The sequence below is a fragment of the Biomphalaria glabrata genome, chromosome 17 (genome assembly GCF_947242115.1).
Source record: "Biomphalaria glabrata chromosome 17, xgBioGlab47.1, whole genome shotgun sequence".
Classification (NCBI taxonomy): Eukaryota; Metazoa; Mollusca; class Gastropoda; family Planorbidae; genus Biomphalaria; species Biomphalaria glabrata.
The window spans coordinates 14,248,001-14,272,932 of record NC_074727.1 but is presented as its reverse complement, the minus strand read 5'-3'; the positions used below and the strand labels follow the sequence as shown (position 1 = coordinate 14,272,932).

Here is a 24,932-nt window from a genome sequence, read left to right as displayed (position 1 = left end):
AGACTCTCTACCTCCCTGTGACTCCCCTTCTCTCTCCCTCTCTCTCTCTGAGACTCTCTACCTCCCTGTGACTCCCATTCTCTCTCTCTCCCTCTCTCTCTCTCTCTCTCTCTCTGAGACTCTCTACCTCCCTGTGACTCCCCTTCTCCCTCTCCCTCTCTCTCTCTCTCTCTCTCTGAGACTCTCTACCTCCCTGTGACCCCCCTTCTCTCTCTCTCTCCAACCACAGTGTATGTTGATCTTTCTACTTCTTGTATTTTTTTTTCTAACCATTTCCATAGCAACGAAGTACATTAAATCAGTCTTTTGTTAAAGAGAACCTTACACAACACGTTGCTTCAGTCCCTCACGCTGCGATGTAGTTCCTAGAATTATCGGACACAAAGTTCTTTTCTATCAGTTCAGCCCAGAGATAGACTTGGGAAAAAAAAACTTAAAAGTCTTCCAACCAATGTTCTCTAGTTCTATAGGCGGGTGTGAGTGATTGTGTGTTTGTTTACAATAAGCGTAATAGTTTGTTGAACTCTTTGTCACTCAGTGATACCATTATATGCAACATTAACTTACAATATAATACTATAATAATGACAGTAATAATATGAGAAAAATCTGATCGCCGTAACACTATCTCAAAATATAGATACAACTAAAATGGAAAAGCAAAGAAAATATGGGACCCTAGGCTTGGAGATAAAGCGGTTGTAGAAGTTGTCTAAAATAACAATATACCCTGTTGTTACATCCACCGAGGGTGTAATGACAACTGACCTCGATAATACCTTCAAGGCCATTAACATCTCTAAGAAGATTCTCGGTGCCTGCCAGAAGGCGGTACTGCTGCAGACCTGCCACATAACCAGAAAATTTCTTAGGTAAAACACTGTTAAAGGGACTACAATGAACTTTGGTTATAACGAAGCCTGACCCTGGCAGTGGCCAGTGAATGAATATTAGTTTGTTTCTAACATATTAATCCGTGAGGAAATTTGCTTTATTATTGCGCATTACACTTAATTATACAATATTAGAATGTTTTTAATTACATTAGGGAATGTTTAAAACGTTTAAATGTTTAGCTTGTAAAACATTGTGTCCCAAACTTTTTCCTTAACGGAACACCTCGCACATTCTGTGTTTTTAAAGGAACATTATGCTTATTTTTTAGATTGATTAATTCACGCGGTGGCCTTCAAGTTGTTTATTGCAGTAGTTCATGGAACCTATTCAGGTTCCGCGGAACATAGTTTGGGAAACATTTTTTTTAAAGATGAAGGGAACAAAGACGACTAACAATGGAAGTGATCAGAGAGTTGTATGTCGCTACTGGCACCGTACGTGACCATGGACTGGCAAAGTAGTCTACATAAAACACGCGGAATTTTACGAGCGGTAACTGAGAAATATTGACTTCTGCTACAAGCACGAGACAGCTGCTATGTTACATGAGCAGGAGACGAGAAAACTTCTATCGACTCTAGAATCCTACAGGTGCCAGGTGCTGTATCAATGAAATGAGACCAACAAAACATCTGACAGGAATAAATGTGAGCTATCGTTAGGAGTAGTCATGTCAACTCCTCGTTCGAGACGATTGCTTTCAATTCCATTGTTGGGGAAAACATTTTATTCAGTCTTCTAGTTAACTTAGACTGACTTAGAGAGTATCTTAGTCTATCTATCCTATACTCTTAAACGAGCAATTCTTGTATGTTATATGTATGTATACATGTATGTATGTATGTATGTATGTATGTATGTATGTATGTATGTATGTATGTATGTATGTATGTATGTACGTATGTATGTATCTATGTATGTACCTATATGTTTAAAACTTTTTAGATTAATTGTCATTTTAGCTGTCGTGTTTGTGTTTGTAATGTTATTACAGCGCATTGAGCCTACATTTTGTTTGTTAAGAGCGCTTTATAAATAACATTATTATTATTATGCATGTAAATATATATATGTAAATATTACATGCCGGTGGTCGATTTAGATTCTCTTTTCCCTGTCTATTCTGTCCTTGGCAGTGGATTTTCTTTTGTGTATCCCGCGCCCTTTATAAAAATAATTCTCCAGCTATCTCGTTCTAAAGCCGCCTGCAGTCACATACCCTATTCTATGTCAGTTAAAGCAGGTTGGTGCCTAAGCTGGTCTTTAAAGTGTTTCTGCGGGACATCTCTGTTACGTCTACCACCTTTCAGCTCACAAAAAAAAAAAAAAACTGTCTTTTGCAAACGCTCGTCCCCCATACGGATAGTGCTTTCTCCAGCGTAACTGTCGTACCATTAGAAGTCCCTCTGTACTGTCCATACCGGCGTGTTCTGTATGGGGACTTAAGAGACTTTCTTTTCTAACCTCCATGTACATTGACATTTAGAACTAAAAGAACACGAAAGCAACTTTTCGAATTGGGAGTCTTTACCCGATCCAAAAGAAGTCAATATATTTCCTCATCAAACTATTCAAACGAGCAAGGCTCGGTCACCTGGTACTCTTTTTTATCTATCTATCTATCTATCTATCTATCTATCTATCTATCTATCTATCTATCTATCTATCTATCTATCTATCTATCTATCTATCTATCTATCTCTATTTTTATCTATCTATTTATCTATCTATCTCTATCTCTATCTCTATCTATCTATCTATCTATCTATCTTTCTATCTATCTATCTATCTATCTATCTATCTATCTATCTATCTATCTATCTATTTATCTATCTATCTATCTATCTATCTATCTATCTATCTATCTATCTATCTATCTATCTCTATCTATCAATCTATCTATCTATCTAATAAATGATTTTAAAAAATATCTCTACAAAGTATTACCTACCATACAGTTTTTAATATGCTTCCATTTCTTGTCAGGACTGACTCAGGACTATGGAAAGTTCGGATACTTTCTGACCGCTGTCCAGACATCTTTGATTTCTTAAACCTGGACATTTGTACAGCAGCCATGCTGTAAGTCCTCTACCCCCCCCCTCTTTCCCTCCCTCTCATAGGACGCCTTTTATCTCATTAAATGAAGACTTATACTCCAATAGCGTGCAGTTGAAACATTGAGTGGCAACATTTAGTAAAAAAAAATAAATAACTAAACAAAAAAAAAACAATTGTTATTGCCATAGTTCATTCCCCTTGCTTTGTTTTTAAATTTCATTGATATTTTTGTATGCACTTCATATTTGACGTCACTGCATTGGTTTTTGTAGTTGTTCAATTCATAAATATATTTCAATGTGCTATTGAATGTTATATACGTGGGTGACGCCATTTTTTTTTTGGGTGGTTGGGGGGAGACATATATGCCTTGAATCAGACCGCTCCATCGTTTCATTTAAACTGTACTTGATTTACTTTAGTAAACACAAGCTATGAAAGATATAAAACACAAACTTCTGTCCTGTTCTATGAGAGAGAGAGAAAGAAAGTGGTATGGGTAACAATAATCTGAACATTAATTTATATGTTTATCAGTATGATTGTTGCACTTATACACAACTAACCAAAACACACACACACACATATATATAAATAAGAGGAATGCAGTATATGCACAGTAGTTATAAGAAGTCGTCAGTTAAGTGACATTTAAGGGTGATGTAAAATACGTGTATGTTAGTGAAACTCATATGTTTGTATGCTGGTGAAAATCATTTGTTTGTATGCTATTGAAGATCATATGTTTTTGGCTAGTCAAGATAGTATGTTTGTATGTTAGTAAATATCATATGTTTGTATGTTAGTGAAGATCATATCTTTGCATGCTAGTGAAGATCATATGTTTGTATCTTAGTAAATATCATAGGTTTGTATGTTTGTGAAGATCATATCTTTGTATGCAATTGAAGATCATATGTTTATATGTTAGTGAAGATAATATGAGTGTATGTTAGTAAAGATGTGTTGCATATGTGTATGTGTTAGTGTGGATTGATGTGCATACTTGTATGTTAGTGAAGATGTAAAATGTTTGTTTGTTTTACATGTTTCGGATGTTCCTTCAGAGTTGAAGATAGTTTACTTCCTAGTCCAAACCTCCCGCAGGACGACGGGGGATGGGAGCGGGCAGGGTTTGAACCCGGGACCATCGATAAATCTGAACGACAGTCCAGCGTGCAAACCGCACGACCAGGCAGCCATCCGGCTACGCATATACACGTATGACATACGTGCAATTTAGTGAAGATATGATCTATGACCACGAGTATGTTAGTGAAGATATGATCTATAACCACGAGTATGTTAGTGAAGATATGTTCTATAACCACAAGTATGTTAGTGAAGATATGATCTATAACCACGAGTATGTTAGTGAAGATATGTTCTATGACCACGAGTATGTTAGTGAAGATATGTTCTATGACCACGAGTATGTTAGTGAAGATATGTTCTATAACCACGAGTATGTTAGTGAAGATATGATCTATGACCACGAGTATGTTAGTGAAGATATGATCTATGACCACGAGTATGTTAGTGAAGATATGTTCTATGACCACGAGTATGTTAGTGAAGATATGTTCTATGACCACGAGTATGTTAGTGAAGATATGATCTATGACCACGAGTATGTTAGTGAAGATATGATCTATAACCACGAGTATGTTAGTGAAGATATGTTCTATGACCACGAGTATGTTAGTGAAGATATGATCTATGACCACGAGTATGTTAGTGAAGATATGTTCTATGACCACGAGTATGTTAGTGAAGATATGTTCTATGACCACGAGTATGTTAGTGAAGATATGATCTATGACCACGAGTATGTTAGTGAAGATATGATCTATAACCACGAGTATGTTAGTGAAGATATGTTCTATGACCACGAGTATGTTAGTGAAGATATGATCTATAACCACGAGTATGTTAGTGAAGATATGTTCTATGACCACGAGTATGTTAGTGAAGATATGATCTATGACCACGAGTATGTTAGTGAAGATATGTTCTATGACCACGAGTATGTTAGTGAAGATATGTTCTATGACCACGAGTATGTTAGTGAAGATATGTTCTATGACCACGAGTATGTTAGTGAAGATATGATCTATGACCACGAGTATGTTAGTGAAGATATGATCTATGACCACGAGTATGTTAGTGAAGATATGTTCTATGACCACGAGTATGTTAGTGAAGATATGTTCTATGACCACGAGTATGTTAGTGAAGATATGATCTATGACCACGAGTATGTTAGTGAAGATATGTTCTATGACCACTAGTATGTTAGTGAAGATATGTTCTATGACCACTAGTATGTTAGTGAAGATATGTTCTATGACCACGAGTATGTTAGTGAAGATATGTTCTATGACCACTAGTATGTTAGTGAAGATATGTTCTATAACCACTAGTATGTTAGTGAAGATATGTTCTATGACCACGAGTATGTTAGTGAAGATATGATCTATGACCACGAGTATGTTAGTGAAGATATGTTCTATGACCACGAGTATGTTAGTGAAGATATGTTCTATGACCACGAGTATGTTAGTGAAGATATGTTCTATGACCACTAGTATGTTAGTGAAGATATGATCTATGACCACGAGTATGTTAGTGAAGATATGTTCTATGACCACGAGTATGTTAGTGAAGATATGATCTATGACCACGAGTATGTTAGTGAAGATAAGATGATAATACACGAGAATGTTGATGAAGATAAGATAATGATACACGAGTATGTCTATGAAGATAAGATGATGATACATGCGTATCTCGTTGAAGATAAGATAATGATACACGAGTATGTCAATGAAGATAAGATAATGATACACGAGTATGTCAATGAAGATAAGATAATGATACACTTATTCCGGCAGAAACCGACCATGGACTGACAGTAGTTACTAGTAAACAAGTTGGATTCCGGTGTAAAATAAATGAGTAACTTCAACCCTCATTTGGTTGGGGGTGAGCAGGTGCAGGAACGGGGCAGCTGGGAGTGAGTGATGACGCCTGGGCTTATCTAGTAAATTATACATAAAGATGTAACAGATGGTGACAGAAAGAAGAAGATAGAGAGAGAGAGAGAGAGAGAGGAAGAGAGAGAGGGAATGGTAAAAAAAAAAATGCTGAGGGAGCAGTAGAATAGAAAAATGCCTCCCTTCGATTCCTGTTAGAATCTTTACGTAAATACAAAACACATGTTAATGCAATGGCAAGCACATAAATTAATATTATTATGGGCGTCCTGATAGAGACTATTGTCTTCACGTTGTCTCCTCGTTCAGAACACACGTTTGCATGTCACGACTAGGAACGAAATTTGACATTGCTTTCAGCCTTCAAGGCATCTCATTTTTACATGTAACTTTTGTTTATTCTAGATAAACTTCTAACACAGTTACTGGCATTTTTTGTGGTAGACTCGACAAGTTGAGGGTTCAAATTATATTTTAAAAAATCAGCATTTAGCAGAGGCGTCTCTAAGGTTACCTGGTGCGATTTCTAAAAGTGTCACTCCCAATTTAAAACTTTCCATAAAATCAAAATAAAGCGATATTTACTTACATTAAATGACTGTATATACCTATGGTAGGAAGCTGTTACTATGCAATAAAAGATGGCGCTCATTTCTAGAAAGACAAGATAATGATTTTTGAAATAATTTTATTTGTGTTGAAAAAAAAAAATAATAATAAAATATTCCTGTATGTGTGTCTGTGTGTCGTTATAATGTAATGCGTGGTGGCTGAGTGGTAAATCGCTTGGTTTCCGAACCAAAAAGTTTCGGGTTCAAATCTCGGTGAAGGCTGTCATTTTGAATTTAGGGATTTTTAGGACGCCCCTGAGTCCAGCCAACTCTAATGGGTGCCTAACATTAGAGGGGAAAGTAAAGGCGGTGTTGATCGTTGTGCTGTCCACACGATCACCTCCTTAACCATAGAAACAGTTAACTTGTCTTATAGATCGCAAGGTCTGAAAGGTGTACTCTATGACATGAACATACCGGAATATTGTTTTCATATTATCCCCTTCAAATGTGAAATGTTTCTTGACTCGATACAATAATATGTAGACTGAAATACTCTCCAACTAAATCATGTTACAAAGTAAACAATTTAAGACAACAATTTGTGAGAAAAAAAGAAACGCCTGATGGGAAGGTTACATGTAAAATGTGTTTAAGGAGAGAGGCAATTTACTGTTTCATTTCCCTGCAGGAAAACAGGAAGATGGCGCTGCGCATGCCCATTATCTTACTCTTAATTAGGAAAACATCGACGCACTTCATTGACGATGAATCGACAGCAGCGGTTCTCAAAAAATGTTCTCTCCTGAGGAATATTTGCAAAAGATCGTCAACTTTTCGAGTTTACAATAATTGTAAACACTCTTCTTTTCAAACAACTAATACCGGTATATATATATATACATGTTAGTCAATTTTTTTACAGCATGTAGTCCGGGATGTCAGATTTTGCTTTTATAGTCCATTTTAAACTATCGTCCCTACGGGTTCAGAGTTCAAACAGACTTTCAACAGTAGCTCAAGGCTGGGACCCAGTGGCGTAGTTAGGGTGGGGGAGGAGGGGGAGAATTTGAAAATCCCCCGGGCCCCTCTTGATGGCAACCCCCAATTAATGTTTTTTACATTAAAAATTAAATATTACGCAAAATGCTGGGGCTCCCAAAGAGGTCAAGCCCCCCCCCGGGCCCCCAAACAATGGAAAACTCCTAGCTACGCCCCTGCTGGGACCTAATAAGCTTCACTTCTGAGAACGTCTGAGACTTTCAAAAGCACATTAAGAATGCAGGCAAACTATAAATTAATATCTTGATCACTTGGGATTCAACTTTCTACTAAAAGAATAGAGGTCTAGCTAGACTTCCTAGACGTGTCGTTTCTGTTATTTATAAAACATGTTAAAAACACTCCTAATTATATTCGTGTTATATATAGCTATTACCATGATTGCTTACTGCGTTATTTGTGTACGAGGTAATTATGTTTGGTAGATTGGTGGAATGGGTCATTATACTTGTTCTCAATATTTATATCGAGGCGTGTGGCTGAGTAGCAAAGCGCCTAGCTCCCAAACCGAGGGTTCTCTAGTTCAAATTTCGTTGAAGACTGAAATTTTAAATTTCGGGATTTTGAATTTCGGGATTTTCAGGGCGCCCCAACTCTAATGGGTGCATAAAATTTGTTGGGAAAGTAAAGGCGGTTGATCATTGAGCTGTCCACAAGACCAACTCGTTAATCGTCGGCCATAGATACACATGAACTATAGATACAGATGAACTATAGATCGCAAGGTCTAAAAAGGGTACTTGAGTATTTTGTGAAGATTTGTCTCATAAGTTAAAAGAGGATCACTTACATTGTAATTACAAATCGTTAGACATCTGCATGGTAGCCTTGTGTACATTGAACAGACCAAGAATGATTGAATTATTTTGAGAGCCTGGCCTTATAGGAGATCAAATTTCTAGACATAAATTGCTGTATATATAGACACCAAACTAAACGCTATAAATACAAGAATAAGGCGTAGAGGCAATGTGCATAGGACATATTTCACGTGTCAGAGATAGAAATATATCAATATAAAGAAAAGCATTATACAATTTACTGACATGAAAAAAAGTACAATTTTAAAATAAAACTGTTTGGCTCAGGATTTTTTGCATGTTATTTTAAAAATCCTCTTACAAGCGTAATAGGTTAGACAGGCTAAACGCGAGCATCGGGCTTGAAAAAGTTTGAAAATATTTCACGCAGTTGAAATGACGTCATGTAAGCTTAGGAATCGTGCCAGGTGCAACAGATCTGTTTAATTGATCGAATCTCTAATTCACAATAAAATCAATTAGACAGTAATTCCTATTAGAGAATTGTTTTTTTAAAGCATTAATTTGACTAATGTCAGCCCTGAATTCTTTAACATTCTCAGCTGTCAGTATCTGCACTTTAACTCCTGAGTCCGGTACACTAATATTGACCTTGACCTCTGGCGAACGAAATCTAGCAGCCTAAATTACACGTTTCGAATCTAACAGTAATATGAGGCGCTTTGAGAACTGCCGCAAACAAAAAATGGCAGAGGACAAGACAACAGCACTCGTAGAAGAAAAGTGCCAGAGAAAAAAAAATTCAAGACAAACTGGCAAGTTCCAGCTATAATAATCTGGCCAGTCTTCTGCTCACATATAGTCTCAGCAGTCACTCGAGGAGGTACAAAACCTCAGTGCAAAGCCCTCAACCCTCCTCCCATTCCCTGGATTACGGAAGTGGTCATCAAATGCAGCTAATATGTCACAGAAGTCCAATATGACTTTGGTATGTTTGAAAGACGCATTGAGTGACAACACACTCAAGACAACAACACACCGATGTTGTGAAAAACATTCTAACTCATTCTAACCCTAACAAGGTCACACAAACATAAAAAAAAATGTATAAATAATTTCACGACAATATCCACAACCCACAGCCGGGTTTAGATCTGAGACATGCGGCCCTTCAAAAGTCTAAATGTCGTAGTGTATGATGTTCGGATACCTAAAAATTATACAATTAAAAGTATGTCGATAATAAAGTAATACATCTATAGCTTCCATTATTATTAGAAGTTTCTCTTTCAGACCATGTCATCTATAGGGGAGATGTAAATTTAACCTTTTTCAGTACCCTATGGCTAACGAGGGCGTCATGTGGCCAGCACTACGACCGACCGCCTTTACTTTTCCCCAACTCCTTTCAGGTATAAATTAGAGCTGAATGACTCAGAGGCACCCTAAATATCCCGAAATTAAAAATCCGTCTTTACCAGAATTCGAACCCGGGTCACTCCGGTTCGAAAGCTAAGCGCTTTACCACCTAGCCACCTCGCCTCACTACATAATCATTATTTATTATAAACTGTTCACAGCCCTAATAAAGTGAGCCCTAAGCTCTGGCTTGAATACGTGAACCCTGCACTGACAAGAGCTAAAAAAAAAAATTAAAATACGTCATTGCTTGTGTTGAATTTACTTAAAGGTAAGATAAACTAAAGCTTAGGGCCACCACTTCCTTGGGGGCTTCAAACATGACTCCATGGATATTTGCAATCATGTGTTTCGGACGGCCCTTCAGACTTCAAGATCATTACGTCCTAGCTAAATAAGCAGGCAGAGTTCGAAGCTGAGACCATTGAGTCGAGAGTCCAGAGAGCATATCACACGACCAGTCCATCTATCCCATCAGTTCTTTTTGTTACAAATATTTCTCTATTTGTATATTCTTATTTTTTCCACTCATCAGCATTACAACATCCATCAGCATGGTATCTCTACTCTTTCTTGTATAAAAAAACATCGTCTGTTGATCCTCCATCTCTTTGTGGTTCATCCTGTTGATCTCCGAGGATGACACTCACGTTGATCTCAAACATCCTTCTATAATCAACTTTCCATTGTATCATTAACCATCTGTGTTGATATCAACACTGAGCAACGAGTGAGGCGGGAGCGAGGGTGTGTGTGTGTGTGGGAGGGGGTGACGTACTTTAAAACTCCTGTTTACCACATATCACTGCAGGAAACCCTGCGATTCCATCACTCGTAGATAGAGCTCAATCCTGACGTACTTACCCTAAACAAATCCTCGCCCCTGACAACGTAGACGTCCTCTCCCCCCCCCCCCCCACGCCTTTTTTTTCTCTATTTAATTTTCTTGTCGAGACTTGTGTAAATCAGAGTCGTACACAGCAGGGGGTCTCCATCGAAGGTAGAACTATGGTATGGAAATGTGAGTTGGGTTGGAAACGGATGAAAAGAAGCTGAGGCAGGGGGGGGGGGGGAGAGGGGGGGGTATCGATTTCCTAAGCAATCGGATCTGGTGATGTTTTGTTTTGTACCTTGTACGTGGGCTTGATATGTTTGTGTAAGGCTTCTCTCAGACTGAACAGTGGGCTGTAGGTAGTCATTGTTGTTTTCTCTCTAAGGCTTCTGATGAATATATCTGCACAGTAAATTAGGTGTCATATATTAATAGATTTTTACACCGTGACACACAGAAGCATGCACACATGCGCACATCATGTATAACACGCGTTCATGCATATTATCGTCTTCTTTGATGTGTAATTTATAAGATAAGAAAAATGTGAACTTGCGTGTGTGTGTTGTTGTTGTTGTTTTGTTCAAATTTCATATAAATTCTGAGTAAAATGTTGTCATAGTCAACTTCATATCATTTTTTTCATTTAGATATTTGATATATTAGACATCAACTTCTTCAAATTTGAGGGGGAAAAAATGGACAGTAGGATTACGAGGGAGATTTTGTTTTTCATTCACTGCCTACGCCACTCCCCCTCAACAATACGTAAGCGGATCTGGATCTGACCAATCACTCTTACAAAGACTAAAGAGAAATATGCTCAAAGATCTTTTTTTTTTTTTTTTGTTGTGAAAATCGATAGACATAGATATCTATCTATATTCTAGATCTAGGATCTAAGTTTGTTATTGCTATAGTTTAATCGTATCTACATCTAATTACTTTACTTAAGTCATTCACAGGCATATCCGATTCGAACAGTCGTCACGAAGGTCCTAGGTGTAACACTCCCCTCCGCCAAACTTTCCGTCCTTAACGGTTTTGGCTAGGGCGTGGCAATCTGAAACTTATGGGGACTCATGCCCACTGTTCCAGATATACTTTTGTAGGTCATGATTTCGAATGGTGTCACTTCCTTGGCGACTTAGTACATTGATAAACAAACGAACCAAACAAAACATTGAAATAAAGCCAATTGAGATTATTAATGCCCGTCAAGGGGCTGAAGTCAAGCCCACTGAGACTCTGTCCAATGGAGATTATTAATGCCCGTAAAGGGGCAGAAGTCAAGCCCACTGAGACTCTGTCCAATTGAGATTATTAATGCCCGTCAAGGGGCTGAAGTCAAGCCCACTGAGACTCTGTCCAATGGAGATTATTAATGCCCGTAAAGGGGCTGAAGTCAAGCCCACTGAGACTCTGTCCAATGGAGATTATTAGTGCCCGTAAAGGGGCTGAAGTCAAGCCCACTGAGACTCTGTCCAATGGAGATTATAAGTGCCCGTAAAGGGGCTGAAGTCAAGCCCACTGAGACTCTGTCCAATGGAGATTATAAGTGCCCGTAAAGGGGCTGAAGTCAAGCCCACTGAGACTCTGTCCAATGGAGATTATTAATGCCCGTAAAGGGGCTGAAGTCAAGCCCACTGAGACTCTGTCCAATGGAGATTATTAATGCCCATAAAGGGGCTGAAGTCAAGCCCACTGAGACTCTGTCCAATGGAGATTATAAGTGCCCGTAAAGGGGCTGAAGTCAAGCCCACTGAGACTCTGTCCAATGGAGATTATTAATGCCCGTAAAGGGGCTGAAGTCAAGCCCACTGAGACTCTGTCCAATGGAGATTATAAGTGCCCGTAAAGGGGCTGAAGTCAAGCCCACTGAGACTCTGTCCAATGGAGATTATTAGTGCCCGTAAAGGGGCTGAAGTCAAGCCCACTGAGACTCTGTCCAATGGAGATTATTAATGCCCGTAAAGGGGCTGAAGTCAAGTCCACTGAGACTCTGTCCAATGGAGATTATTAATGCCTGTAAAGGGGCTGAAGTCATGCCCGCTGAGACTCTGTCCAATGGAGATTATTAGTGCCTGTAAAGGGGCTGAAGTGAAGCCCACCGAGACTCTGTCCAATGGAGATTATTAATGCCCGTAAAGGGGCTAAAGTCAAGCCCACTGAGACTCTGTCCAATGGAGATTATTAATGCCCGTAAAGGGGCTGAAGTCAAGCCCACTGAGACTCTGTCCAATGGAGATTATAAGTGCCCGTAAAGGGGCTGAAGTCAAGCCCACTGAGACTCTGTCCAATGGAAAGCTCCGTCCGCCACGTCCTGACAAGTAGACCGTTTAAAAGACAAGAGACACCTCTGGACTCACCGGCGAGAAAATGTCAGCACCTGAGCCTCGGTGTTCCTTTACCTTGCCAGGTAGCTTTGTTGGCGACTGATATTAATGTCAAGGTCACAAGTCAGTCAATATTTGGCAATTACTCTTTAAATAGCAAAATGTTGAGAGAGAGAGAGAGAGAGAAAGAGGGATGTCCTAATGCGAGCTAATCGATAATCATTGTGGACGGCTCGACAGACAAATGTAATCGGTGTTTGTAAATCTTTAAAACGGTTTTATTGTTCAACGCTAAACCAGTGTATTAACCAGGTTGTTGAGCTTAAGTCTTGACCAAACCGGAAGTGGATATTACGTCCCAGATGTTAGAAGCTAAACAAATTCCCATGACTTCATGTTGGCTTTGAGTGGATGTAGAAATCCTTCAATAACCAAACGATAACATTGTTTGCTGAGTGTAGTAGCTTCAAATGGCTAGGTGTGACTGACCAGACGACGTTTTTCTTTTACGTTGTCAAACGAGCTGACGAATTGTCGTGGGTTCAAAGCTTTCTTGTGATATTGCTATTCTCCTAGAATTGTCATAACTTTTGAAAGTTATGTTGCGATTTATCTCCAGGCAGCTTATCCAGCTTATCCTAGTATGTCATAACTTTTGACAGTTATGTTGCGATTTATCTCCAGACAGCTTATCCACCTTATCCTAGTAGTCGTGTGCCATTCTTTCGGGACAAAATTCAAGAAAGCTCTAAATGATTTTATTTCAATTTAATAACCTTCACTTCTGTTATTAAAAATTTACAGCTTTCAATCTCAGTGTAGAGCTATCTAAAGAGAAACGTTACAAGATAGTGAATGGTTTTAAAAACTCGTCGCAACTCTTTCAAATCGACTGTTCTCGCTATACAGTCTTCTAGTGAGCAAAACGTGCACCCGAGGCTAGGTACATTATTGGCGACCCCCTCCCGTTTTCCATGAACATTACATAGAAAATAGGCTACGTGAGGCGCTCCCCTGAGGGCGGCGCCGGTTATTGTGCCCCCCCCCCCCTTGTTCCCCCACCCCACCCACTACGCCTCTGCTCACTTGGCTCCGTCTTTTTCATATATTTCTCTTCCGGTTTCCCTCTTTTGTACAATCATATCTATCAATCATATCCGTCAATCATATTCGTCAATCATATCTGTCAATCATATTCGTCAATCATATCTGTCAATCATATCTGTCAATCATATCTGTCAATCATATTCGTCAATCATATCCGTCAATCATATAAGTCAATCATATCAGTCAATCATATCCGTCAATCATATTCGTCATTCATATCTGTCAATCATATCTGTCAATCATATCTGTCAATCATATCTGTCAATCATATCTGTCAATCATATCAGTCAATCATATAAGTCAATCATATCAGTCAATCATATCCGTCAATCATATTCGTCATTCATATCTGTCAATCATATCTGTCAATCATATCTGTCAATCATACCCGTCAATCATACCCGTCAATCATATCTGTCAATCATATCCATCAATCATATCTGTCAATCATATCCGTCAATCATATCCGTCAATCATATCCGTCAATCATATCTGTCAATCATATCCGTCAATCATATCCGTCAATCAAATCCGTCAATCATATCTGTCAATCATATCCGTCAATCATATCCGTCAATCCTACTCAAAAATTACACCAGACATTGGAGATTAGAGAATTGCATACACATCATTGTAATGACAAAAATATTTACTACTGTGGCAAAGGTTTTTATCATATATGATTGGTTCTGATGTTATTATCAACTAACATATGCAATATGATAATTTAAAAAAAAAGCCTTGACAATACTTGACATGAATACATAGATTACTGACAGACACGTAACAAGTACCTGTATAACACTAATGTCTTCACCTTCATCTATTTCTCTGTTGAACCGTTGGGGCACCACACGTGTACTGTCAACCGTCTTTCTCCAATCCTCTTCGTGTTTTGCCTTGTAAAGAATCTCTCTCACTAACAGGCTCGTCCATTCTTTAATGTTATCCTTTCATCGTCTTTCTTCTTCATATACCTGGTACTGTTCCCTGTAGGATGGTCTTTGCGAGCGCTTAGAAAATGTATTATTTAAAAAAAAAAAAGGGACCTAGCATTGCGATTTTAAAATTCTTCCACGATTTATACCCAGATTATTGTGAATTTTTCGAGCGTATAGAAATCATTTATTGTGGTTGAGATGTCAACGCCAACGCACCTAAGTATTTAAAAGCGACCACACCTCAAGGGACGGCCGCGACTAACTGTATTTACATTCCACAACATCCTCTAGCGATGCCCTTCACACGCAGCACAAAGAGTTGCTTGTTGTGCACCTGTTCTTCCCCTAAGAAGCTCAGAACTTGCTGGTTGAGCTCGTGAAATCAAATGTCTACTGCTCAACGGCCTCCAGACGCTGCCAATTAGGAGTCCTCCTAATGATATGTCCCTAGCGTTGGCGCAATCACATTCCCCCGATAGCTAAATACGTATTTCGCCGCGGGTCTGCCTTTAATCTGGTCAATTATTGATTCATTTGTTTACAGCTTTATGCTCGGTTGGCATTCAGTCGTGGGTTGAAAGGTTTTGCGGAGCAGGTGCGATGGTCGCCAAGATTCGTGGTGTGCTAATAGGAGAAAAGAAATATAGATAACGATTATGACGTGTCTCCCTAATTGTTGAAATAGAAATTATCTTTATCTTATTTTATCTTGTTATATTTTAGGTTTTAGATGTTTCTTTCTTTTTTTAAAAAAAATATTACCGTGCTACGACTATTCATATGTTAATCTAGTCCTGCTAAACAAAAAGGATCAAGCAATTTAGGCACGATTTTGTACTGGACACTGTCCGATAGGTGCCTAGTTCGCTGGGATCCGAGAGAACCACGATCCCAGATGTCGACACTATCACACAGAAGACAACAAAGGGAAAATATTCATACTGAGGCCTTGAATCAGAGATTGGCCCTTTAGAAAACGTCCAATTAGATAATCATTCAATAACACCAGTTTCATATTGAACTATTTCTTCTTAATCATCAGTTCATTAAATAGTAACAATGTAATAATAATATCTCCGTATTATGCGGCATCATGTCGTCAGTCGGACTGAAAATATCATAATATTGGTGGACGTCTCGCAGAATTTGCAATAAGCTTTATGTCTTCTTTTTGTTATTGTCAGAGTTATGGTTGTGGTTGTTGATAGTGTTTTTTAGTTCATAGCTTCTGATATTCTTGCTGAAAATATTGAAACCTGCCTTTTTACCTACCTTCGGGGGCCGATTCTGAGTTTGTGTTTCCACACAAACTATCTTTGCAATCTTGTTAGTTTTGTTTATCTTCTTGTCATATATTCCAAAACGTGTTTTGAATAAACTCTGGCGCTGCCAAGATAGAGATTATCTGAAAAGAAAATTCATTGTAGTCTCCCTTGAGTTGGCCTTAGCAACGTCCACGGAGAAATTTTGTTGTTTATGATCATGATTATTTTTTTATTATGAAAATGTTTATTTCTCTCAATCGAGACATTTGTTATTCGTCTGGGTGGCTGTGTCACGTGCCTCGTGAATGTCCAAGGTCGTGACACTGAACTCTTAGTCTGGCACTTCCGGCACACTCCGCTTGGGGGAGGTTGAAATTTAACCTCTTATGGACAGGACATGCACATTCAATCGATTGGGCTCTTTCGATTAGTTTTGTGTGCCCTTGTATGTTGGCGTGTGTGTGTGTGTGTGTTTGTATAATCGGTTTGTTAATTCAAATAATATTTCGTTATGTGTCATTATTGGGCACTGCACTAAATGAGCTCTTCGTTGGAATTGAACTCAAGTACTTTAGGCTTTCGGTTCGATATCTTGTGACCATAATTCAAAGGAAACAATAAACTTAATAAAGACCGCTCTGCAATCTTAACATTAATATGGAGAAACAAATACACTCGAATCAGGACATGAATTCATATGATAATATTGAATATTTTAATTTCTTCTTGGAAGCATGCAGTAAATACATGTATTGTAACCACTACAAGGCTTGATACACATCTTAAGCTGTTTGTATCAGACAGATACTAGGCTGGTTCAGAAACAAAGATCTTAAGCTGTTTGTATCAGACAGATACTAGGCTGGTTCAGAAACAAAGATCAATGTTTTTAACAAGATGAAATAAGTGACATACCAAGCAAAATAAAGTTTATATTGAGTAAAGAAAAAGCACCGTTCAATCGCTGTCTTACTTCTCAATATTGCAAGGTATATCTCCTCGCTTTCTATTTATGACAAAAAAAAAATAATTACAACTTATTGATTAACTAACTGGTGAATTTGTTTTTAAATTGATTCATGTATTGTCATCGAGAATGAATACTATTTCCTTCAAAATTGAAGATGCTTTCATGCTAGCCCAAACCTCCCTGGCAGTATTTGAACCCGGGACCATTCAGACAAGAGTCTAGAGCGCATACCGCAATACCAATCAGCCAGCCTAATAAAAATCGTTTCTCACACGTCCTTGTATCAACATATCAAGTCCGCAAGCTTGTCAGGACTACATTTTACATGGCACTGGGCACTGCAGTCAACACACTAACAAACTCTGGTCAATCTGTCCCCAATACTGTTACACCTCTCTTCTGAAAAACATAATGACATATCAAGAAAATAGGACGCATCATAAACTCAACGTAATAACTTTAATCGACATCCCAGTTCTAACAAATCAATATCAATTCAATCAACAAAATCCTACATCTCCATACAAATCGCTTTTAAGAGTTAAGACTGCAGCTTAAGCTCACAGTCATCAAAACTCACCAATGTTAACGAGAAGATCATGCGGCCAGCACAAGTACACGCTGGTAATAGAGAGCCCGCTTCTAGTCGATGGGCCCGGATCAGAGGTCCGTAATACGAGTCCTCCTCGGGGCAATGTTTCACTATAGTTTCTTCCCCTTCTTCCCTCAATAACCTTGGTACCTTAGTACTGCTATTATATATTACATGTTATGTTTAGTCATCATTTCCTTCATTATGCTTAATGTCAGCAACCAAGTTTATGCCAGGAACTTACAACGTTAATGCCAGCTTGATAGTCTCGATAGCATACACATTGCAGACTAAAATAGAAGCGGTGGCTCAGCGGTTCGAATCCTGGTGAAGACTGGGATTTTTAATTTCGGAAAAGTGTAGGGTCCACCCAGCTCTAATGGGTACCTGATATTAGTTGGGGAAAAGTTAAGGAGGCTGGTCGTTGTGCTGTCTGCATGACACCCTCGTTAACCGTGGGCCACATAAACAGATGACCTTTACATCATCTGCCCTATAGACCGCAAGGTCTGAAAGAGGAAATTTACTTTTTTTGTTTTTACAAAATTGAATTAAAAGCCCAAGTGTTCAATTAGATTTGAACTCAAGCGCTTAAGACGACGCCTTGATTGAAATAAAACAACAAACAGAAATTACAAAACACTCACTTTTCACCTTACATTCGAAATAAGGTTATATACTTATGTTAATTTTATTCCAAGGTCTTAACAGTTCAAAAACTCTATGACAAGCAGGTCTTGTACATTTCAACTGGGGGTCAAAGGGTGCCTAACAATTAACCCCTCTCACCTGACGTGTTTCTCCAATAGACCTACGAGTTTTGTATCACCGTAAGTTTAAAAAAAAAATTCCTGTTTCTCATCTTTCAGTGTGTGCGGCTTACAGTTGATTGACTGATGGGGAAGCACCTGTAAGGACGCTGCTCTCTGAACCCATCCTCTGAGATTCCAGCACAGGTGCCGACGCTGACTAGCAGCTGCTTTGAGCCAACTGGTGATAGGCGTACAGGAAGATTTAGCTTGGCCCTTGACCCGTGACAAAAGTTTTCAAGACAGAAAAGACTCAAACTTGATGATCGCAAACTATTCACGTGAACACACACACACACAAACACTCTCTATTACACACACACCACACGCTATCACTCAAACATGTTTAAATCCGCATACACAAACACTCACAAGGTAACTAATTCATGCACGCACACACACGCGCACTCTTTGTAAATCCGGTTGTCTATTTTTCTGTTGGTAACCGTCAATACTTCTGTCCACGTGTTTGTAATGAAGCCACAGAGACTCAGCTCTATTGGACTCGTTTTATGTATTGATGTGTCCCGTCACTCGCATGTCTGAAATTTATCTTGCCCCTGAGTCGAAAACGTTTGGCCGCCCCCTGCACTAGACCGTCAGAATACGTTCACAGATGTAATCATTACCACTAGTATATCTGTAAGACGTATGACGCTATTACAGAATCTAGCGGCGTTCTCAGGAGTTTTTTTATTTTTTTTTCCTTTTGCTTGGATAGATTTCCGTATTTCACCATTGTTTCTCCTCAACAATCACCAAACTCATGACCTTGACCTTTTCGATGTTTGTGTCTGCTGTATAATGGAATCAGCTCGACTGCTCACACTACTGGAGGTGTTCAACATGTGTTGGATAGGTGATAGTGATCTGGTCTAGACGTTTGGATCTGGTGTGTGTGTGTGGGGAGGGGGAGGCTATCACTCTTTCCTCCCTTCTAGTTTACACCATTTACACCATTCATGTTCTCATTTACAACTGGCCTGTCCTTTCTCTTGTACTCCTCTTCACCGATATACTAGACAAGTTCGATTAAAGTTCCTCCCTTTCTTTTCAGACCTTGCGATGTAAAGCTTCTGTGGCCCACGGTTAACGAGGGCGCCATGTGGCCAGCACAACGACCAACCGCCTTTACTCTCTTCAACTAAAATCAGGTACCCATTAGGGCTGGGTGGACTCAGAGGCTCCCAAAGATCCCGAAGTTAAAAACCCCAGTCTTCACCAGGGTTCGAACCAGGGACCTCGGTTCGGAAGCCAAGTGCTTTACCGCTCTAGTCTAGATACAGATCTACATCTATAGATCTAGTCTAGATCTAGATCTTCTTCTAGACGTAATCTATATAAGATTACGTAAAAATCTTAGATAATCTATCAATAAACTTATAGCAACTCTAAATTTAATAAACAACTGGGGTGTTTTTTTTATTGAAAATTCCATTGATATAGATCTAGGCCTTTCAATCTAGACTTAGAAGATGATGCGCAAGATTTTCCTGAACATTAAATAAATAAATAATGCCTTACATTTGGAAATTCCCGAACGCGATAGACCTTTCAAGAACGCGATAGTCCTTTCAAAACCGATGTGTGATCTAGACCTAGATTTAGTCTCTTGCCAAATTTACATTTATTTTTTACAATGAAAAATTATAAAGGTCAAACTAGAGTTTTCATCATGTGGCCAACGAGCTAGTAATTATTTTCTCAGCGATATACATCAATTGTTAAATTTCTAGGAAAATCGTTAGAACTTGCTTTTATATGCTCGGATACAAGCAAATCCGTTGTCCGCCGATGGTCTATTTAAATTATATTTTAGCCGTCGGAGCTTGTTTTCGGCAAGGGAGTTTCTTTGAGTTTATCTATCTATCTATCTATCTATCTATGTCTGTCTGTCTGTCTGTCTGTCTGTCTGTCTGACTATCTGACTGTCAGTCTATTTATAAGACTTTGTGCACTACTTAACCTTTCTTTGTTTTTTCTCCGTGCGTTTATCAGTATGTCAGTCTGCCCGTCATTTCTCCAGATTAACCTTTGTATCTCTTGGATCACGTGACCGCGGTACCAATAAAGACTATCTCTGTAATCAACGGCTATCTAGTCATCCCCCCTCCCCTTTTCACCCCACCCCACCGGCTTTCCCCGATACAACAATTATGTCGGTGGATCGATCCTTTTGTTGATTCCCCCCCCCCTCCCCTCCCTGTAATAGAACGTTTTAACAATAACCCAGTGGCTTGAACTCACGGTATAGGGGCGGGGGGAGGGGATTGGAGGGGGGAGAACTAGAGGGAGACAATAGTACACGACGAAAGGACTTACCTGCCCCTGTGGTGTGTGTGTGTGTACATATGCGAAGTGGACCCGTGCCTGCTTCTGCATTTGTTTAAATGCATGCCCTGTATATGTCATTATGTTATCGTCTATGTACTACTGGAAAGTGAAATAATTGCTTAGTCCCAGAATTTTAATTTTAATGTTATGGTAGGAAACAAATGGTTAACGCAGTCGATTGAAATAAAAAAAAAAAAAACACGAAATAAAGCATGAGTTTGTTCAGAAGTGTTCATACCTGTTAACCGTTGCGCTGTGATTAGGCTACTTTTAGTTTTAAACTGACGACGAGCAGTATGAGGGCTATGGGACTAGGTGTTGACTTCAGTGCTTTACCTTGGTCACGTAGCCATATAATGGTCTCAGGGTAGGCCTTATTTAACTGGAGGCCCTAGGTGAAACGAATAGGGAGGCTCTAGGGGTAGTGAATAGTGTGGCCCCAAATGAAATATAAAAAAAAAAATGAAGACCGAAAAAATACGCAATAAATTAAAAACCTTCCTGTATTTATATCTAAATCAACAAATAAGTCAAATTCATATAGCACCGATAGCACTAATGTGCTTTATGGACGACTTATGATCACCGGAGGAGAAATAACGTTTCGGTATTTCCCCGAAAGGAAGATACAATGGCCTTCTAACATATGCAGTCTAACAAGTAGATCTCAAGTAGACCTTTGAGAGGCCCGCACAAATCGGAGGGGCTGCCTAGTTTGTCTATGGTTAAGGCCGGCCCTGATGACCTTTTAACTATGCATTGTCTTCGGAGCTTCATCTTGGCCATGGAGCTCCATAATGACCTCTGAACTATGCAGTTGTCATCAGAGCTTCATCTTGGCCAAGGAGCTCTATAATGACCTCTGAACTATGCAGTTGTCATCAGAGCTTTATCTTGGCCATGGAGCTCTATAATGACCTCTGAACTATGCAGTTGTCACCGGAGCTTCATCTTGGACATGAAGCTCTATAATGACCTCTGAACTATGCAGTTGTCACCGGAGCTTTATCTTGACATATCTTGGCCATGGAGCTCTATAATGACCTCTGAACTATGCAGTTGTCACCGGAGCTTTATCTTGGCCATGGAGCTCTATAATGACCTCTAAACTATGCAGTTGTCATCGAAGCTTCATCTTGGCCATGGAGCTCTATAATGACCTCTGAACTATGCAGTTGTCACCGGAGCTTTATCTTGGCCATGGAGTTATATAATGACCTCTGAACTATGCAGTTGTCATCGGAGCTTCATCTTGGCCATGGAGCTCTATAATGACCTCTGAACTATGCAGTTGTCATCAGAACTTCATCTTGGCCATGGAGCTCTAAAATGACCTCTAAACTATGCAGTTGTCATCGAAGCTTCATCTTGGCCATGGAGCTCTAAAATGACCTCTAAACTATGCAGTTGTCATCGAAGCTTCATCTTGGCCATGGAGCTCTATAATGACCTCTGAACTATACAGTTGTCATCGGAACTTCATCTTTGGTTTGAAGCTTTACCTTGCCTTCTTCAACAGCGATCATGATTTTAAGCAAGTCTTGAGGGAGGTGTTATTATTTCTGTTGAGAAGGTTGTTTGTGCTGTGACTTTTAAAAAGTGTTTAGGGAGGTGTTATTTCTGTTGAGAAGGTTGTTTGTGCTGTGACTTTCAAAAAAAAAAATTGAGGCAGGTGTTATAATTTCTGTTGAGAACGTTGTTTGTGCTGTTACTTGAGATGTTGCTGTTTGTGGTCGCGTGTCCTTAAATATACACACTCTCACAACACAGACTAAATAGAATAAGTTCATTCGGCCTTTTAGAAACACAATATTTTATTACAGAAATAAGGGCACAGTCCACTTCGGCAGGCAAAGAAAACATTCTTTTCTTCGCGTAACTACAAGAGGTCTCTCGTCCGTTTGGCTGTCACTAAGCTATTTCCGTTGTATGTTTTTAATGTAACGTTGCGTCACTAAGGAAATCCCCAATTAAACCCAACTTCTACGCGTCTTACTATTGAGTTATTACGAAAGTGTATAACACCTTGGTCTTCACAACCTAACAAATCAACTCATTCTAAAAAAATAAATAATGTTTTAAACATTCAGTCTAGTAACTATTATTATCAGAGCCGTTTAGGGGTGTTGTGACAGAGGGACTTTGGGGCTGAGGGCTCAGTAGACCGATAAAAAGGCCGGGATTTACAGCTTTGGATTTTTAGGATAGGACATTAGTTGGTCCAAAGAAAAATAAAGACTGGATGGTTTGTTTTTAAAGACACGTGACATCCTTGTTAACCTTCAGCCATAGAAACAGATGATCATATGCCCCATGGATCCCAACGACTGAAATGTGATCTGGCCTAGTTAACATTTTATATATTCAGTATTTTATCTAGGGATATCATTTGATGATTGCCTCATTCTTTTTTCCGAGTCTTCCTTTTAAAAAAAAAAATCTGTATATGTTGTATTACTAGATCTACAAAACATGCATTTATGGATTGTTGTTGTTTTTGTTATGCAGTTTTAAAACGATATCAAATAAAAAAAAAAGGAATGATTTACTCATTACTAATAGTTACTAGTTCTTTACAATGTGGCTGCCTGGTCGCATGGTTTGTTCTCTATCCATCCGCAACGCATATATGGCCTTAAAGTTAAAATTCCCCTTCCAGACCTGTTTCTGTGGCTCACGGTGTGTCTGTCACAACGACCAACCGTCTTTACTTATCGAAACAAACTTTGTTGAAGATGGTTGTACTCCCGAAATTAAAAGATCCCAGGATTCAAACCTTGGACCCTTGGTTTCAGAAGCATAGTGCTTTACCACTTAGCCATCGCGACTACCTTAGGCCTATCTAGGAAGTTAATTATTGTAATGTCTGATGAAACGTCCGAAATAAATTAAACAAAAATTGTCAGCTGTGTCTTCTAAAGTTTACCTTGGTCTCAAGTAACGAGATGTATCGTGTGTCTTTAAAAGTTTACCTTGGACTCAAATCTGGAGATCTATTGTGTGTCTTCAAAAGCTTACATTGGACTCAAATATGGAGATCTATCGTGTGTCTTCTGAAGTTTACCTTGGACTCAAGTAACGAGGTTTATCGTGTGTCTTCAAAAGTTAGCATTGAACTCAAATCTAGCGATCTATCGTGTGTCTTCAAATGTTTACCTTGGACTCAAGTCTCGAGATCTATCGTGTGTCTTCAAATGTTTACCTCGGATTCAAGTCTCGAGATCTATCGTGTGTCTTCAAATGTTTACCTTGGACTCAAGTCTCGAGATCTATCGTGTGTCTTCTAAAGTTCACCTTGGACTCAAGTCTCGAGATCTATCGTGTGTCTTCTAAAGTTTACCTTGGACAGGAGATCTATCAAATACAGATAGCACTTTCAGTACGAGCTCTCTGAGTATTGAACCATTTTTCATCATAGTTCACCTACGGCGCTATCTCTTCCAGTCACCCTCCTTCCCCTCCCTGCCTCCCACACGTACGCCCGCATTAGACTTAAACCCTTCCTGCCAATATTGATCGTCAACTAACACAGAACTGCATCGGACGATAATGGCAAACCATGTTATCTAATGGGCCAGTGCTGGTAAAGGAGATTTTGGGACACGCCGAAACGAGGGTCTCAAGTTTAAATCCAGGTGGAGGCTTGAATTTCTTTTTTTAGTATTTTCAGATGTCCTTCAACCTTTTTCATCTATTGGGTGTCTTATAGAGATTTATTTTGTTTTTTTTGGGCGTCTTTTAGAGATTTATTTTTGGTATTTCGGTGTCTTTTAGAGATTTATTTTTGGTATTTTGGTGTCTTTTAGAGATTTATTTTGGTATTTGGGTGTATTTTAGAGATTTTGGTTTGGTATTTGGGTGTGTTTTAGAGATTTATTTTGGTATTTGGGTGTGTTTTAGAGATTTAATTTGGTATTGGGGTGTCTTTTAGAGTATTTATGCATGTCTATGTTGGGGTGTCTATTTGGATATCTTTTTATTTGAGCATTCATTTCGATT

At 39.0% G+C, this 24,932-nt stretch overlaps 2 protein-coding genes across 5 annotated transcripts in view; both read left to right on the top strand.

The window, feature by feature from the left end:
• LOC106070128 (two pore potassium channel protein sup-9-like) overlaps positions 1-24,932 on the top strand; it is a 169,141-nt gene that overhangs the window by 4,759 nt on the left and 139,450 nt on the right. The gene's annotated exons all lie outside the window — the stretch shown is intronic.
• LOC129923745 (sex-determining region Y protein-like) lies at positions 4,209-5,249 on the top strand. The gene has a single exon (XM_056016257.1). It carries the CDS (start codon positions 4,209-4,211, stop codon positions 5,247-5,249), a length of 1,041 nt encoding a protein of 346 aa, XP_055872232.1.

What these genes read in the sequence shown, in the direction of transcription:
- LOC129923745 (XM_056016257.1), top strand. Translation starts at nt 4,209, where the DNA reads ATGATCTATGACCACGAGTATGTTAGTGAAGATATGATCTATAACCAC.